The sequence below is a fragment of the Carya illinoinensis genome, chromosome 13 (assembly GCF_018687715.1).
Source record: "Carya illinoinensis cultivar Pawnee chromosome 13, C.illinoinensisPawnee_v1, whole genome shotgun sequence".
Classification (NCBI taxonomy): Eukaryota; Viridiplantae; Streptophyta; class Magnoliopsida; order Fagales; family Juglandaceae; genus Carya; species Carya illinoinensis.
In genome coordinates, this window is record NC_056764.1 from 22,913,889 (window position 1) to 22,932,739 (window position 18,851).

Consider the following 18,851-nt stretch of genomic DNA (forward strand, 5'->3'; position numbering starts at 1 on the left):
GGGTTTATTATGCCATCCTAAAAGACAAGGTACTTCATTCTTGTAGTACGATAATGAGAGATGTAAAGTCTTTAATACTAGTGGGGTTGGAAGGGATAACCCCCAATAAAAAATGATCGGAACTAGGAAGATGGGGGGACATGGCTTGGCTCCTATTGATCAAACCTAAACTTCTAAGCAAGTCTAAGATAAAAGCAATTTAATAATAAAAACCAAAAATTGCAGTTCATAAATGTGAAGAAAATATCTTAAAGAAAAATTATGCAAAAATCATGGTTTGAGGTTACTAATCATGTGTGAAATGATTGGTGCTTCTAACTCAAGTTAGAAGCTTAATCATGGTTGTATGGGAACCCTAGGGGTGTGTGGTACATCTTGGGCTTGAGAGAAGCCAATGGTATGGTGTATGTGAGCTTCTAACCCTTTTTGCTTAGCCCATTAAAATAAATACCAAGTGTTATACAACTATTGGCATCTTGGTAGTTATTCTAAAAATAAAATGCTAGAACTCTTCCAATAATTCTAACTAAACCCAAAGTGTGATTCTCATACTAAAATAATAAGTCAAATAAAAATCACAATCCTATGCTAATATGATCATGGGTGCCAAGGTCATATCCTAACGGGCTTTTCAAGTGGGGTGTTACACTAGGCCAATGTGAGTGTGTATAAAATACTCGTTACCAAAAATGACATCGTTTTGGTAACGAATATTAAAAAAAAAATGTTGAAACAATGTCATTTTTTTTTGTTGGGGGGGGGGGGGGGGGGGGGTTAAGTAAACCCTAATTCCCCCTACCCCCGCAATCCTTGCTCTTTTCACACACACACACACACACACACACACACACACTCTCTCTCTCTCTCTCTCTCTCTCTCTCTCTCTCTCTCTCTCTCTCTCTCGTTTGGCTCTCTACGCCACTACCCTCTCTCCCTCTCGCAGTTGCCATGGCCCTCATCCTCCTCCTTGGCTCCTCCTCTCCTTTTCTCCTTAGTCACTTAGACCCTCTCTCCCTCTCGCAGTAAATGTGTATTGTGTTTAGATTTTGCTTTTGCTACTTTAGTTTTTTTTCTTGTTGTTTCCGTCATTTTGATTCGATGTGTGTTATGTGGATTTGATTTGTATTTTATGGCTTTGCTCATTGTTGTTTTGTGGTATTTTGTAACTTTGTGGGCTTTTTCATTGTTTTCGATTTAATTGTATTTTTTGTGGTAACAAGCATAAAGACAACACCATCATGAAAGAGTGATTGGATAGAGCATTATCAAATGTTGATTGGAAATTGTTTTTAATCTGGTAAGGGTTGAAGTCTTAGCAGCCAGGAGCTCGGATCATACACCTCTTATTGTTACCATGAAAGAATGGTACAGGTTGTAGGATATATTGAAGCTGTATGAAGAGGCTTTGGTCAGTGCCTAAACAATCATAAAACAATCTTTTTCAATTCAAACACAAGAAGGGAAGTTAGAGAACATATCCTGTTTGTGGCTGGAGTCCCCTCTAGTGGCAGCTATGAGATATACTTGGGGCTTCCTGCTCTGGTAGGGAAGTCAGAGTATAATACTTTCAAAATCTTAAAGGACCAAGTTTGGTAGAGGATGAGCAATTAGAAAAACAAATTCTTATCGCAAATAGGTTAAGAAGTTTTGTTAAAGGCAATTATCCAGGCAATACCAACATTCACAATGAGTGTATTCATATTTCATGTTACCAAAGTCCCTGCGTAAAGAGATTTCTTCTAGGATGCATGCTGAGATTCTGGTAGGGCCACGAGCAAAATGAGGTTGAAATTGCATGGATGCGCTAGGCCAAAGTAGGAGAATCAAAGTTCAGAGTGGGATGGCACTTTCTACAATGTCCTCAAAGCTTGATTGCTCAAATATTAAGGAAGGATCTTTAATGGAAGGGAAGTTGGGATATAGGCCGTCTCTACCATGGAAAAGCATTTGGCATATTCTAGGAGCAAACAAAGAAGGTTACCAAAAAAAAGGAGTCATCTGTGAGTGGCAGGTTTGATTATAGGTGCAAGTATACGTGGAACATGAGCATCCTGGGTAATGTAAAACACCTCATTTGGAAAGCAAGGAATGACATTCTACCTGCCAAGTTTAATCTACATAAAAGAGGAGTGACTGAGGACATGCTCTGTCCCATTTGTGATCACAATCTGTCACATTCTATAGAATTTTCCCTCCACTGCGGATATCTAGGCAGAAAAGAATGGGGTACTTTAGAAATGGCCAAGTGTTATAGAGGATTTTATGGAGATTTTGGAGAGACTGCTGGACAAGAAAACAAATAAAATGGAGTTGGTATCAATAATTCTGACGAATATATGATTTAGGAGGAATGATTGGGTACTATTCAATGGAAAGTTTTCTAGCCCAAGTCAGATGGTATGGGAAGCAAAGGAAAGTCTGATTGAGTTTCAACAAGCTTGAGCACTATGAATAGAAAGGCTTCTGGTCTATGGGGAAACTCACCTGACCATAGCTTTGTCAAGGTTAACTGGTATCCTCCAGTGACTAGTACGACAAACAGCATGGGGGCTGGAGTTATTGTCCAAGATTTGGAAGGGTAGGTGTGATAATAGCCTATTTGTGCATAACTTTACTAATTTAAATAAAACATTATCATAATTATGTAATGTTAATTTTAATATTTTATTTATTTTAAAATATTTTATTTACTTAAATTGAAATTTGATTTAATCTCAGTGAAGAAATTGGAGACGTGGAGGAATTGTTGAGGCTAATTGTGTGATCGATGTGCTGCCAAATGCCAATAGATAGACTTCTACTGAGAATAAGAGTAGCAGGTTGTTGTTTATCGTATGGGTAAGCAGATGGGCTCCAAATGACTTGAAATTTGAAAAAGTTAAGCATGAAAGAGACAAAGTTGAATTAGAAGATCACTCAAATTGAAATAGTCAACACTGCAACAGAAGGGACTTTTCCTGGTGATGTAAAATCGCTGGGAAATCCACCAAAATCTCCGCCATATTCATATCCCAGCGATTTTATATTCGCTGGAGCATCACCGGAGCATCCCGGCGATGCAAATTCAAACTCAAGTTTTTAGCTAATATGACGTGAATTTACCTATTCTATTCACTTCCAATCTCTACATTGGATTATTCATATATTCTTAACATAAAAATAAAATAATATTAATTTATTTTTAAAATTTTTATAAATTATTTAATTTTATTATATTTTACCATTCTACCGATTATATGTTAATTAGTAATAATATTATAGTTTTAAAAAAACTGCTGCAACCAAATCTCAGTATGAAGTCACTACAAGAAAAGCAGCTTATTGCCATGAGTTCTTGTTCCACAACACAATATCGTGGCAATAAGTGGTGATTTTGTGACCAGAGTAATCTGTGGGAGTGAAACAAGTCATTTACCATGAGATCACAGTGGTGACAAATACTTTACTGGCAATTATGTTTTTTCCCACGAATTTCATCTTTTAATGCCACCCTTTTCTTCTAACGGGAAAAAGAATCCATTAATGTATATTCTTCGTGGCATAAAACTTTTAACGTCCGAATTTAATTTTTTTCGACCATATCGCAGCATCGCTATTTTGCACGTGATGAAGAGCATACGAATCCGTGAGTACAGAATTATTTGCCACGAGTTGAGCTAGGCATTTCCCACGACTTCGTGTCGCCGCAAAACGTAATTAATGAAACCGCCCGATTCTTAATTACGCGCGATTCTGATTGTCTCTGTTTTAAGACCAGGGTTTTTCCTTTTCTATACCCAGCCGTTTACCCCCTTTCCCACCTCCGTCCCCCAAACTTGCAAGGAGCAAATTTCAATGATTTGGCCTCCCTTTCTACTAAAGCCATAGCTCACCCTCTTCGCCGGTTATATCATCCCCAGAACCCCATGTAAATTCTTTCACTCACCCACTCAGCCATTTCCACGAAATTCATGCCCGGTATGCCCTAGCCTCCATAACCGAGTTCATCAGGCCGAAGTGTGTGCCTCTCACGGAGGAAAAGTCAAGCCACGGTACGGTTTGAGCTGAATCTCCCTTCGTTTTCTTTCTATTTGATGTGGTATGATTGTGTGAAATAAAACAGAGATATATATATGCATGCTTACCGTTTCTGGCATTTATTGCAAATATATTACGTAGGGCAGAGATATATATATTGTGAATATATGCATATATTGCTATTTTGGGAATACTGGTCCGTAAACTGATTCTCCTTAAAAAAATTAACACTTCCTTTGAGCTAGAGTGTGGCAGATTTTCTTAATCAAATTAGCTACTTTGATTAACCAAAAAGCCCTTCTAAATGCTTGTATATATGCCCCATTGTCAAGCTTCATCCTTAACTTGTTTTAAGGAAAATGGAGGGCCACTTCCACGACAAATGTAGGGAATGATTGTACAATATATGGGTCTGGTAATTGGTTTGAATCCAAACCAATGCAGAAGAGTAGAGCTTTCATTCGTCTGATGGAGGAGAATCAAAGGAACAAGAGCGATGCTGAAATGTACAAAACCAAGCTGGATGGAATGATGGCTGATATTGTAGAATTGAGGAGGAATTTTTCAGAGCATGAGAAGCTATTGATGAGCTATCGGAATACTGATTTACCCTCTGGAACTGAGTCTCATAGAGAGACTCAGCTGGATGATTAGCTGACTTTTAAGACATAAGTTTTTTGTGGAGGGAATATTTTGTGGGGGGACATATTTTTGTGGAGATGATAGAACACATTAATGTAACACCTTAAAATTCCAAGCTTAGACATCCGTAAGGTATGTGCATTTTGGTCAAGTAACATAATAGGTAGGCTGGCTATCTTATAACATAGTTACTGGAAAGGTAAGAGGGGGGGTAAACTTTTTGACTTGCTTGGTATTTTGTCTATATTCAAGGGTTCAGTTATGAAACAAGTATGGTACAAAAGGTATTACTATTTTCTTTGCTTTGTATAAATGTTGGAAAATAGAATAAATGCATGAAAATATATATGCTGATTGGCTGTCCCTTCCATTAAAAATTACAGGTTCAATAGCAGTGATGATAGGCAGCGTTTATTTCAGCCTCATGGGTTGTTGATGGTAGAGCAGAGAGAATGGTTGAGTGCCAACCAATTTTCATATGAAAGGTAATTTCTTGGGCTTCTATGTAATATTACTTGATGGTTTAAGTAATACTTGGAGATTATTTAACAAAAACCAAGATCCCTTGAAAGAACACCATAAACAGGGCAACATCTATATTTGTATGTAAAAGTCAGTGAAATATGCCTCATATATATACAATTTGTGAAACTGGTGGGTTATAAGGAAATTGGGTAAACATGTGAGGCAATAATGTCTAGTAGGTGGTTTATAGTTTCTGAAACTCCCATTAGTTTTGTCAACTAAATGAGACTTTCTAATTATTGGAAATCCAAACATGTGGGTGGGGAGAGGATATTCATTTCAGAGTTGGGTTGTGGGGAAATATTGTACACAATAATTCCATGAAGAGGATAGAGAAATTCATGCAACCTAGGGATGACCAAATAATATTGTGTTTGATCAGCTAAACAAATATTAGGATACTTGCATATCCTAATCTGAGAGATGGTTGGTTTATATACCTATAGGGAAGATGGTATCATAGACGAGTTTATGCACATAGTACATAACTCTAATTCATAAACTGGGCTTTGTAATGGTTGTTTTAAACTGATGACTGATATACAACCACTATTTCAGATTGGTACGGTTTCAGCTAAGGCAGTTGCATAACAGAATGCAGAATATTCAACTGCTAAGTATTAGACTAATTGTAATGCTAATAATAATATAGTGGGCAGTTGTATGGGAATATCAACTTAATAATATTGGCAAACCATTCATGATTAATTATAGGTAGATGATCCACAAAAACAATCTGTGTATGAATGGGGAGACGAAGTAAATGATGCATATAAATAACATGTATATGGGAAGGAGCAATCTTTTGTTTATGTAGAATCAGTAAAATATGTCATGATATATGAATGCATAAATGACCAATAGTGTTTGACAGTAGAAAGTACTTCTTGATCATTTTCAGGCCACTACCTTTTGAGCTGAATGGAGCAACAGGCAGTAACACTCATGTTGGTTCCACGACAAATTGAAACGCAAGCTGTATTAATGCTTTGTAATCCGTGTATATGTCCTTCATCCCATCCTTCAAAGAGTCTATAAATTGATCGTAGATATAATTCCCTCATGTACTTGGAATATCAATTGTAAAGAAAATTGTACTGTCCATGGCCTTGATTTCATATGTGCTGAATTAACATTAAGGTTTTAGGTATGAACCCATTTGGTAATGACAATTCATGTTGGGAGATTGCATGTCTGACTTGTGTCTATACAAGATAAGATAATCTTGTATATCTTGTGAAAGTGGCAATATATAATGTCATGACAGGTTATTATGGAAACTACAAATGATAAGTGTATCATTTGTAGTTTTTTCTTTGATGGGAATGATAAATTACTGGGATATGATGAACTGTTTAGCATATTTTTTATAAACTTGGATTTTGTATGTACTTGGATAACAGGATTTTGTGAATGGGGTTGTCATAATAAGTGATGTTTATGACTGATCTGTGAAATTAGTATAATATAGAGGAAACAGGTTATGCACATATTGTCATGAATGGTGCAAAGACAGTTATGCACATAATACTATTTGCCACCACTCATTGGTATGGCAAAAAACACCACACTGTATATTTTTCCCACAAAGAAAATTGATGTGAAAATATATAATTGGACAATAGACCAGTGGATAATAAGCAATAGTCACGAGTTTTGACTGGGGTCGATATAGCTAGTTTCCACCACTGAAACCTTTTCCCATGACCAATGTGTATGGATGTAGCCTTTTCCAGACTAATTGGTTATATCATATTTTGCAATTTCCATTAACTCTAAATGGCGGGAAATAATATTTTCTCACAACTAATAAGAATTTGTTATATAATCTATTGCCACCAAAACTAAAAGTCGGAAATTCCTTTTTGTCATTATAGAACCCGATGGAGATAAATTTTTTGCCATATTGTTTGAGACGAATGCTAACATGGAAAAAATGTTTTTCGGACTACTCGTTTGGACACTAAATATCCATTACCCATCATTCAATGTGATGGGAAAAGGTGCAATTTCACAACTACAACGTAATCCGTGATATAATAGGCACCACGGAGTTGGTGGCAAATTTGCAACTGTAACCAAAATATGTAATAACAAATATGTTTTTGCCACCATATTTTCAATGGATAGTCTCGTGGGAAGCATATATATCCCGACCAACAGTCCGTGTGGGAAAAATAATTAAACTTACCACATGTAAATAAATCCAAGTAGCGTTTGCCACCACAACATATCAATTGTCCCACTAGATGTTTTCGTGGGAAATATCAATCTTTTTCCACGAAAAAAACACATCATGACAAAATAGTATTCCCCACTTATTATATGCCACCAACATCCCACGAATGTAATTTCGTGGGATAAAAATTATTGTGACTTAAAGGTGGCCTTTTCCCACAATGATCAACCATGGTAAAAAGCTGCTTTTGTTGTAGTGAGTAAGGAAAATAATATTTTTTTATTCCTTTTAGTCATGCTACAGTAACTATCAAATTTGAGTCATTTGACCCACAATACTAACGTATTGTAGCAAAAAGCCATTTTCATTCGCATTTGCATAATCTAATACAACACATTTTAAGACTCTATTAGCCAAACACCTAATTGGATTTGCATTTGCATTTGCATTTGCATAATCCAATAAAAGTGCTCGAAGGGGACTCGTGGCTGAAGACTCCTAGGTAACCTCAACAACATGACTTGCGTTGTGGGATGAAAAATAGTGATTTAAATAGAATGAGTAATGATATCCATGCAATACTCTTCACAACATTTTTTACAATATTGAAACTGCATACACAGATGGAAGGAAAAGAAGAAGAAGGTAGTGTCCGGACTTCTACATACGGAAAGAATTGCAGAGGAAATTGGAGTGTCATATCTAGTTCTGCAATGATGTTTACATTCTGACAGCATTGTTATTTTTATTTTTACTTTCTTTTAAATATTTTTTTAATGCTTATTTACATTAAGATTAAGAAGTTTATTTTGATAAACTTGTCTAATTAAATTTTCAAGTAAGGTTGAGGATGGAATCTCATTAAAGATTAATAATATTATTTATGAGATGTGATTTTCCCCCAATTATCTATATTCAAAGATCAATTGTTCTTCCTTCACATCAATTGAGAGAGATAAAATTCTTGATATGAGTTTAATCATGTTTTACTCATAATCTAGAATACTCTTAATCAATTGAGAGCTTGGTTAATAAGTTGTTAAAAATAAAATCTAATATCTTTTGTTATTTATTTTAACAAATACATATGATAATTTGGTTTTATATCTTTAAGTAAAGCATAGCATACTTTAGATATCTTCTAAAAAGAAATGTTTCAACAATGATATTTTCCTGCATGATGAGAAGATTCATTTTTAGATTATCATGTAGACGTTCAGAAAAATCAATTATTATAAATATATGTTGTTATGAATTAATGAGGTGGATTCCAAAACCTTAGCTAACACTCCATTAATATTTTATTGATTTTTTTTAGATTAATTTGCATCTTTAAAATTGATTTTAGTTCTTTATTGTGTGATTAACTTATTAACTTAATTACTTATTGCTTATATTAATTAATTGTTTAGTTTTATTTCACTCTAGAAAATTTATTTTTCTAAACTAGATTAGAATTTATTTAGTTTATATTTAATTAATTTTCTATGTCTTCACAATTTATATGGATTCGACCTCGTTTTTGTTAAACTATAGTTCAGAATTATCCATGCATGCCACGCGGGTGCCAAAACTTTATTGTGAATTTTAATAGTAGTTGCAAGTACTGCACCAAACATAATAAATTAGAATGTCGTATTCATTCTAGATGATCTTGACATTCTGATCAATAACATCAGTTGTGAACACATTTTGAATTAAAGGACAAATCGATGACGCTGAGCTTGAATTTTTTACCCAAGGCCAAGAAAATGTCACAAACATTGATATCACATCTCTCTCTGTGTGAATTGGCAATATAATAGGAGATGTCCTGTTACTAGACAATTGGAGGTAAGCCAACGTTGAGCTTGATTTTTTACCAAAGGCCAAGAAAATGTCACAAACATCAATATCACATCTCTCTCTCTCTCTCTCTCTCTCTGAATTGGCAATATAACAAGAGATGTCATGTTACTAGACAATTGGAGGTAAGCCAAACTTTGAGCTTGCATTTTTTACCCAAGGCCAAGAAAATGTCACAAACATCGATATCACATCTCTCTCTCTCTCTCTCTCTCTCTCTCTAAATTGGCAATATAACAGGAGATGTCCTGTTACTAGACAATTGGAGGTAAGCCAAAAGCTGAGCTTGAATTTTTTACCCAAGGCCAAGAAAATGTCACAAACATCGATATCACATCTCTCTCTCTCTCTCTATCTGTGAATTGGCAATATAACAGGAGATGTCTTATTACTAGACAATTGGAGGTAATCCAAACGCCGAGCTTGAATTTTTTACCCAAGGCCAAGAAAATGTCACAAACATCGATATCACATCTCTCTCTCTCTCTCTCTCTCTCTCTCTCTCTCTCTCTCTCTCTCTCTGTGTGTGTGAATTGGCAATATAACAGGAAATGTCTTATTACTAGACAATTGGAGGTAATCCAAATGCTGAGCTTGAATTTTTTACCTAAGGCCAAAAAAATGTCACAAACATCGATATCACATCTCTCTCTCTCTCTCTCTCTTTGTGTGTGAATTGGCAATATAACAGGAGATGTCCTGTTACTAGACAATTGGAGGTAAGCCAAACGCTGAGCTTGAATTTTTTATCCAAGGCCAAGAAAATGTCACAAACATCGATATCGCATCTCTCTCTCTCTCTCTGTGTGAATTGGCAATATAACAGGAGATGTCCTGTTACTAGACAATTGGAGGTAAGCCAAACCCATCGTAATGCTACTTGCCTTTAAAAATGTTTCTCCTTAATAAAGTAAAAGGTATAAGAGATTTCCTTTCATTAAAAAAAATTAATTAAAAGCTACCATTTATTAAAAAATTTCGAATCTCTTCCTATCAAAAGCTTAAAATAAAATCTAAATACATGATTTACGCCTCTCTCGGTTTTCCTTGAGCCAAATCCTATCTTATGGCCTCAAATCCCACTTTAAGCATTACATGGAATAGTCACACATTAAAAAAAAAAATAGAGTTTAATACTTAATACGAACTACTTCATATTATAAACATATAAGAACATTGGTTTTGAGTCATGCAATAACATTCGCAATCACGTTAATACATATAAATACTTTCTCCTTGATCTCTCAAGATTTCAGGCAAACAGTTCAATTATGCGGTCTCATTCAGTATCCGTTATGCCTTTTTAGACTTTTCTCTTTTAATTTCATGGCTGGTACACTCACTTAATCTATGTGTGAAGGTTCGCAATGCTTTTATCTTAGCTCTTCCCAAGAACATTGGGAGAGAACCCAATACTCATTTGAAATGAGTATTACTATGAGTATTACCAAGTGCATTGGTAGTAATGAATTCCAACGTTGCAATTCATCCCATAACATCTTCACTGTCATTGGTCTTTTTGACATTTTGTTTTAAACAGTCAAACATGCATTTCAGTCAATTTTCTTTTCTTTCCTTATATTTCATTCATCTAATATATAGCAATACAATATGTATACTAAAAAATATGCAGTTCATTCCAATCATCCATCGCATATATGTAGTAATAAGGGTAAATTTAAAAGGGGTTAAAGAATATTAGTCTATAACAGTATATTATTAAAACATCTATATCATGACTTGCAAAAATGACACTTCTGCTTACATAAAAGTTTAAAACAGTAAGAAGGACATGAAAATAGTCACTTACCTCAAGCCCCATTCACAAATCACTACAAGAAAAATGGCCTTTTGCGACTAATTTATTGCAACGAAAAGACTATTAGCAACCAATTTTGGTTGCTAATAGTCTTTTTGTTGCAATAAATTAGTTGCAAAAGGTCGTTTTTCTTGTAGTGAATCCAATGACTCCACGCCAAATATTCTCTTTTAGTGTCATTTTCTTTTGTTGTCAACCCTAAGGTCGTAATACCCGTAAATCCTTAAATATTCGATCCCTAACCATCATTTGAGCCCACATATTCCAAGTAGCCATCAAGACCTCATAATAATATCTACATCCTTAAAATTAAAATCCACAAAACATCAAAAGCGTCATCAACATTATACAAAAATAACTAAATTGTTATAATTTTACTATTCAAATGATACATCCTGATTTCAGTAAATCCTAAAATCGTATCTCTAATCAAAATCATCTTCAAAAGCTCGAAACACATTAACCTATCATACATAATCCAAGCGGGTATCGACCTGGATTTTAATTTTTATTTAGTTGATTTTGTAAGATTTATCATTGTTTTATTTTTTAAAAAAGCTTCTATTTTTAATGTTTTTCTGTATTTATGGTAACATGGCACACTAACTATGATGTTTTTATTTTTTTTTTATGGTTGACTATATATACATATGACACTTGTTCTCTTGTGATTAGTTATGTTCTATGTTAGCTTTTTTAAATCAGTTTTGCTACGTACAGGTATTGTTGCGTACTAATACTAATTCCTTTATATTTAAAATTTAAATTAGCAATGTTTTCAATAAAATATATTTTTTAACCAATCACATTAGATTGATGCACATATTAGTACGCAGTTGTACTTGCAACTTGATTTTTCATTTTCAAATAGATTATAGGTTAGACCCCATTTGGATATACAGTTGGTCACATCGCATCTCATATCATCTCAACATCTAAATATTATTCAAATGAAAACATTTTTTAACTTCTATTTCATACTTTTTTATCTAATTGTTACAACTTTTCAAAACTTTCATATAAAATATTAAAAATAATTCAACTTTTTCAAATCTCAAAATAAAAATAATATTTTAATAATATAATATTTTTGTTCAACGTCTTTTTCTCTTTACTTTTCCAAAACCCAATAAAAATCTTAACTCAAATTATTCATATATTTCCCATCTCATCTGGCTATCCAAATGAGGCCTAAACGTGTAGGATCTTTTTAGCAATTAATCAACTATATGCATATAAATATTAATTTTAATAGCTGAAACTGAATTTTTTTACCAATCATATACAATTAACTATATACATATATAAATAGCTTTTTATTAGAATTTAATGACCAAAAGGATCACCTTGGCTTTGTCTGTATCTTGAGGTGATCTCATTTAGATAGTAAGTTAAGATGAGATAAAATGAGTTAAAATGATTTGTAAATAGTAGTAAGATGGTTTCTTAATAGTAGTAAAATGATTTGAGTCAAAATGTTTGATGGGATTTTGAAAAATGATTGAGAAAAAGTTGAATCAAAATATTATAAAGTTTAAATATTATTTTTATTTTAAGATTTGAAAATGTTGAATTATTTTTTGTGTTTTATTTAGAAGTTTGAAAAGATTGTAATAATTAATTAATAATTAGATAAAATATTGAAAATTTAGAATTAAGAAACATTATTTTTTTTTATATTTAAATATTGAGATAAAATATAAGCATCGGGATGAATCTTCCAAGAGTGAGATGGGTGAGGACTAGTTTATTTATCCAAAAGCCAGTTTTTTATTTACATTTCTTAGCATTGTATTAGCTGTAAGAGCTTGTCTGTTGGGGGGATTCGTTTCCCTCGTCATGTATATTATTGCTATCTACTCATATGATGAAGGTTGTTCTGGTTCAGGTCACTCGGCTTGGGTTTGCACGTTTTATAAACTGGAATTTGGGAATTTAAAAGTTGCAAGGTGGCGTTGGGATTAGGGTCATATTTCGATGTGAACCCTCTATCAAAAGTATGTAATTTTCTTTTTAATAATATAAAAAAAAAGAATAGGACATGTGTCATATTGACTCACGGTCAAGATTAAAAAATGCACAATCAACATAAATATTATTAAGTTTAACTCGAATGGCAAAATTTGACAAAATTTTCTCATCAGCCTCTGTAACTGATAGCAACATGCAACATGCAACTTGCAAGTTTGGTGGTGTTCATTAATTATCAAGTTTGAATAATGGTCGTATGACTAGTACTCCTCCCTATTCGTCAGACATTTAATTGTCAGATCACGTGGGGATCGATGAATGCTATTTTGTCTTTGGACGGTGGGGACAACAACAACTGGCTCAATCTACATCTTGCAAAGGATTACGCGGAAAAAACAAAGAACAACAAGTCTACAAATATGCTTTGCACAATAACACATTGTTGCCAGTTTGAGGCTACGCTACTTCTCGGCCAAGAAGTTAATTTCCGTTGCCTAGGCTGTTTCAGGTTGCAGGTTTTGTCTTTATTTTTCTCTGAGTCTGTTTAATTACTATCTCACATCCTGCATGCATGGTTTAGCAGAACGTACATACATACATAAATGCGTTGAAGCAACTCCCCTCTGGGTTTAGTTTTTATTTGATTTTTGGATAATGTTTCGGGGGTTTGATCATGTCATGTGCGCTATTTTTGTTTGGGTAAAATTCAGCCTTAATTAGTTGATATCTGAAGTTTATGTCTATTGGTTGGATCATGTTCTTCTCTTTGGTTGGACATGATGTCCACTTGCTTTAATTGTGCTTGGGGCAATTATTATGGCTTTTTATTCCTAATTAATTACTTTTTAAATCTAATTAAGGCAACTAATTAATCATTCAACCCTACTACATACGAAATCAGCTAAATTGAATGAGAAAATGCCAATTTTGTGTTCCAAAATCCAAATCTATATGGGCATCTTTTAAGGCCGAAGGATCTTCGTCATGATGTCTATTTCAAAATATTGAAAAGTATCCATTTGATCTAAAAGATTACTATATTTTGCATGCCATTTCATTTTGTAAAAGTGATTAGACTGATAAATGAAGTAATGACCATAATACTCCATTAATTTAGTTGAATTGGATAGAATTAGGCTGTGTTTGGGTGTTGAAGTCTCTTCAACACTTCTCAACACTTCTCACTACTATTCATTACTTTATTATTACTTTTCACCTACTTTTTTTACTATTCATTACTTTTTACCTACTTTTTATTACTATTCATTACTTTATTATTACTTTTCACCTACTTTTTTTACTATTCATAACTCTCCTCAACACTTCTCAACACCCAAACCCACCCTTAATCTTCAGTACCCCATTTGAGTACGTACTCATGATTGTCGTTCATTTGTATTCGTGGGTGTTTATTTGAAGAAGGGAAGGGGAAAAGGGAGCAAACATGACGGTGGGCGACAACTGGAAGCATGTAGTACCGATTATTGACATGCAAGAATTTGATCAAGATGATGTAGATCATTATCGGAAACTCAGAGAAGCAGCCGAGGAATGGGGTTGTTTTAGGGTCGTCAACCACAATATCCCCGTGGGTCTCATGACACAAATGAAGAAGGTGGTGAGCGAATTGTTTGACCTTCCCACAGAAACCAAAAGGCACAACATCGATTTGATTACGGGCAGTGGCTACTTGGCACCAAATTTTGCCAATCCTAATTATGAGTCGTTGGGCCTCCATGATTTGGGATCCCCTCAAGACTTGGGTGCCTTTTTTTCTCAGCTGGATGCCTCTCCTCACCAAAGGTTTGTTTCTGCTATATCATACATGCACATGCATGAGCTAATTAGGTCCTCTGGACCAGATGATATAAGGCGTATGGAAAACAAAGAACCCCCACCCCTGCATAAAAAAAACAAACAAACATAGAGCATATGATACAGTGCACGCACACTTACCAATAGCCTTATCTTTCTTGTATTGGCAGGGAGATACTAGAGACGTATGCTAAAGCAATACACGAGCTGGCCCTTGATTTGGGGAAAAAGTTGGCCAAATGCATGGGGTTGGTCACCGACTTGTTCAAGGATTGGCCTTGCCAGCTTAGGATGAACAAATACCACTTCACTCCTGAAACCGTAGGCTCTTCAGGTGTACTGGTACACTCAGATTGTGGGTTTCTAACCATAGTTCAAGATGATGAAAATGTTGGTGGTCTTGAAGCCATGGACAACTTTGGTGCATTTGTACCAATCCGTCCATGGCCAGGCACCTTCCTTGTCAATCTTGGGGACGTTGCTAAGGTAATTAAGAACCCCCATTTCATTCATTTATTGCACCAAGCTTATTCAAAATATAATTTTAATCTGAAAATATCATCATGCATGATTGTTCATGATTGACATGTACGTACGTTGAAGCTATGGAGTAATGGAAGGTTTCGTAACGTGAAGCATCGAGTAGAATGCAAAGAATCAAGTGTCCGATTTTCAATTGCCTCATCTATCTTAGGACCGAATGAGGGAGAAATGGAAGCCCCACCTGAACTTGTGGACACTGAACACCCGCGTCTTTACGCCCCGATTACTTATGAAGATTATAGGAAACTCAGACAGACGAAAAGAATGGCAACTGGTGAAGCCCTCGAGCTGCTGCGCACCCACTCTTGATTCATTGCATACATGGACTTTATCTCCACCACCATTGATCTTTGTATGTCAAGCTATGTTATGATCATGTCAGCCGGCATATTATATATATATATATATATATATGTGTGTGTGCGCGCCTAGTTTAAATATTGATCAGTACAATAAAACCGATCGAGAAAAACCAACAAAATTGTTGTGATCAATAAGAATCCATGCAGTTGGAAAGACATTTTATAATAATCTTCTGTTTGGGCCATTTGGCATTTTATTTGATGAGATTACTACATGTTAATTATATATAATGATTTATTTTCGTAATAATTATGTAGAACCCGAGCCCTAATCTTTGGCTTAAGGCTGAAAAATCATAATAATTCATCTTGACCACCACCCCCATTGCTTTTATAGGCTGGTATTATTTTTAGTTCCAAGAAAACTACGTCATATGGCCCAAATTGGGAAATCGACGTGCAACAATGATTACTCAAGCGGACTCCACGAGATAATGGTACAGCATCTCGGACCCTGTTGGCCGGCCTCAGCAGTATAGTTAGCTTTGAGGGAATTGCTACTCATGTTGGTCTTTAAATCGGAATGCTCTCGATGGGGCTGGGACTTTCTTTCTGCCTTCCAGTCTAAAAAGTTATGGACTACATTGTGTTCGGCTCTGGCATAGTTATTGCCCAACGCATGGAGCTGGATATGTTGGCTTGATGCATTGTGTGGAATAAGGCACTTGAACCCGCCAAGGTGGCAGACTCCAATTTGCTTATACGTTGTGAAGAAACATTGTGGGAAGTAGTGCAATTTTCAATGAAAAATTCTATACGCCATATTCTCAATTTTCAATGAAAAATTCTATACACTATATTCTCATTTCACTGTTATCCCATTAAGTAAGATGTGACATATTTATTACCATTGAATAATCATTTATTTCATGCTTCTTTATCATCTAATTGTAATGAATGTGTCACATTTTACTTAGTAGGATAAAAGTAAGATAAGAGTGTGGTGTCTAGCATTACTCATTTTCAATCCCACACTATTTATCGGGTGGTTCACTCGGAGCCTTGGTTATCTCATGTCAAGAATTGGGACTGCAAGTTCTTCTTTATATATGGTGATGGCTGGGACCGACAAGAATGGGAAGCGCTTCGGTGGTACAGTACTCCCCATCTCCTTTTGCCCATACTAACTGTAATTTCTAAAATACCCATGATTATGCATGCTAACACTCAACATAAACTATTAGCACCGATTAGTAACCAATATATATTAATGACTTTAACACACTATTTGGTTATGAAGGGAAACCCTTTGAAGAACTTCTTCAAAGGTAAAACCCTACGGGACAACCAAACCCAGAAAAACTAATTTTATTGATTGAAAAGATTACAAGTAAAACGTTTACAAAACCTTTGTAATCAGACACGTTTACCCAAAACATGCGACCTACTTGTCTTCTACTGCAGTAGATAGTCAGAACCTCTGATACTTTTCAATCTTTGTCTTTTCTACTAGAACCTCCAATGGTTGAACTCGAACACTGCAACTCCACCTTGAAGTATGCTCTCACTCAATCTCACGGATTGAGCTTTTTGGAAAATCCTTCCCTCAAGCATTTTCTCTTACACGATCTCTTGAAATTCTACCCAGATCTTCAAGATCTCAATGCTTGTGAATATGTGTTGTTCAAGTGTTCACCCAAACCCTTAGCCGACTCCTCTATAAATAAACAATGCAATGATTGATTTAGAGAATGACTCTGCTGACAGGTTTATCCAGAATTTCAGTCAGATATGTTGCTAACGATTTGCGAACATCTTAGACTAGATCACTTCTTCTGGATCGCATTGAATTTAGATCTGCTTCAATTTCTTCAATAAAGCTTGCGTCTTTATCTCATCAACTGACTTTTAAACTTGAACCAACATAGGACTATTGTTAACTCTTGTCTTATAATTTAAACAATATTTGATAAGGGTTACAACTTGAGTACTTATCCTTATTGGATACCCTCTTATTGAAAACTCATCCTTATCGGATGCAATCCTAGCGTCCTATTAAAACTGATATTCATCCATAATTCAAATTTAAATACAGACTCATCTAATCTTAGTCAAACATAAATAACATTTACAATCTCCCCCCTTGGCTGATTGCTGACAAACACATATATTGGATGAATGTGATGTAAACCTGCAAAAACACCTAACCAAACCAGCATCAAAGATCTCATATAGAAAGTTATAATTCATCAAGAAATATCATAAAAAAAAAGTCTGAAGTATCACAAGAAGTTTTAGTGTAACCACACACATATCAGTTTAAATGTGACAAGTGAAAAGCAAAGATACAAATAGCAAATCATAGTTTAAAATACAAACCAAGCTGAAATAAAATTGAAACACTTTTAAAAATGAAACCAAATTTTCAAAAGATGATGGTGGTGGTGTTTTTACTACCCTGCTTCTCTGTGCTCCCTATATCAATAGATTCATCCCTTGATCTTACCCTATGTGTTGTCAATATCAGTTAGAGTCTAATTTTTCTTCTTTGCCAGGTGAATTTACTATCTTTAGAAACTGATCCATATCCAAAATAACTTGCTGCAGTCTGCCATTCACATTTTCTGATTTTCATTATTGTTTTTATTTTAAAAAATAACAAGGAAGAAAAATTTAAAAAAACCAGAAAAAGCAGAACAAAATATCACATATTTTTCACAAAGCGTGGGCCTTTTTGAGTAGTTTTCTTGTCCAAGCTTTGTTGTACTCAACACTTATCCACTTAATTAGGAGAAATATTTCTTTATTGGTTAGTCTTCACATTTGAGCGTTTTTCTTAATAGATAACCTGCTAAGGATTTGTGTGTGTGAGTGAGGAATAAAAATATTTCCAGAATATTTGTATTGCTTCTTTCATTTTCTTTTCTGTACTCCCCCTTTCTTTTATTTTTTATTATTTATTTATTTTTATATCAATAGGGGTGAGCTTTCCTTAAAAGTCAAACTTTATACAAGGACCTAAATACCTGAAAAAGCAACTCCCTCCTAGCACAAAGTCATCTTCACTCTATATGTTCAGTTTGTATTGCACATCTTTTTCCATAATGATTGATGCAATGATTTTTTCTATAAGGACTTGTAGAGCTTATATCCATGCACAAGTATTTGTCTTTTTCTGCAATGACTTTTGAAC

General features: G+C 34.6%; 1 protein-coding gene across 3 annotated transcripts; it reads left to right on the plus strand.

Moving 5' to 3' along the window:
- The first annotated feature begins 13,356 nt into the window (after positions 1–13,356).
- LOC122291489 (2-oxoglutarate-dependent dioxygenase DAO-like) lies at positions 13,357–15,942 on the plus strand. Of its 3 annotated transcripts, none has more exons than XM_043099220.1 (4): positions 13,357–13,506; positions 14,421–14,801; positions 14,984–15,299; positions 15,417–15,942. In XM_043099220.1, the coding sequence occupies exons 1-4, from the start codon at positions 13,418–13,420 to the stop codon at positions 15,663–15,665; spliced, it is 1,035 nt and encodes a 344-aa protein (XP_042955154.1). In that variant the 5' UTR covers positions 13,357–13,417; the 3' UTR covers positions 15,666–15,942. The 3 variants fall into 3 exon arrangements, with proteins under 3 accessions (XP_042955154.1, XP_042955153.1, XP_042955155.1); XM_043099219.1 differs by having other exon boundaries at positions 13,363–13,506; positions 14,418–14,801; XM_043099221.1 differs by having other exon boundaries at positions 13,495–13,513.
- The last annotated feature ends 2,909 nt before the right edge of the window (positions 15,943–18,851 follow it).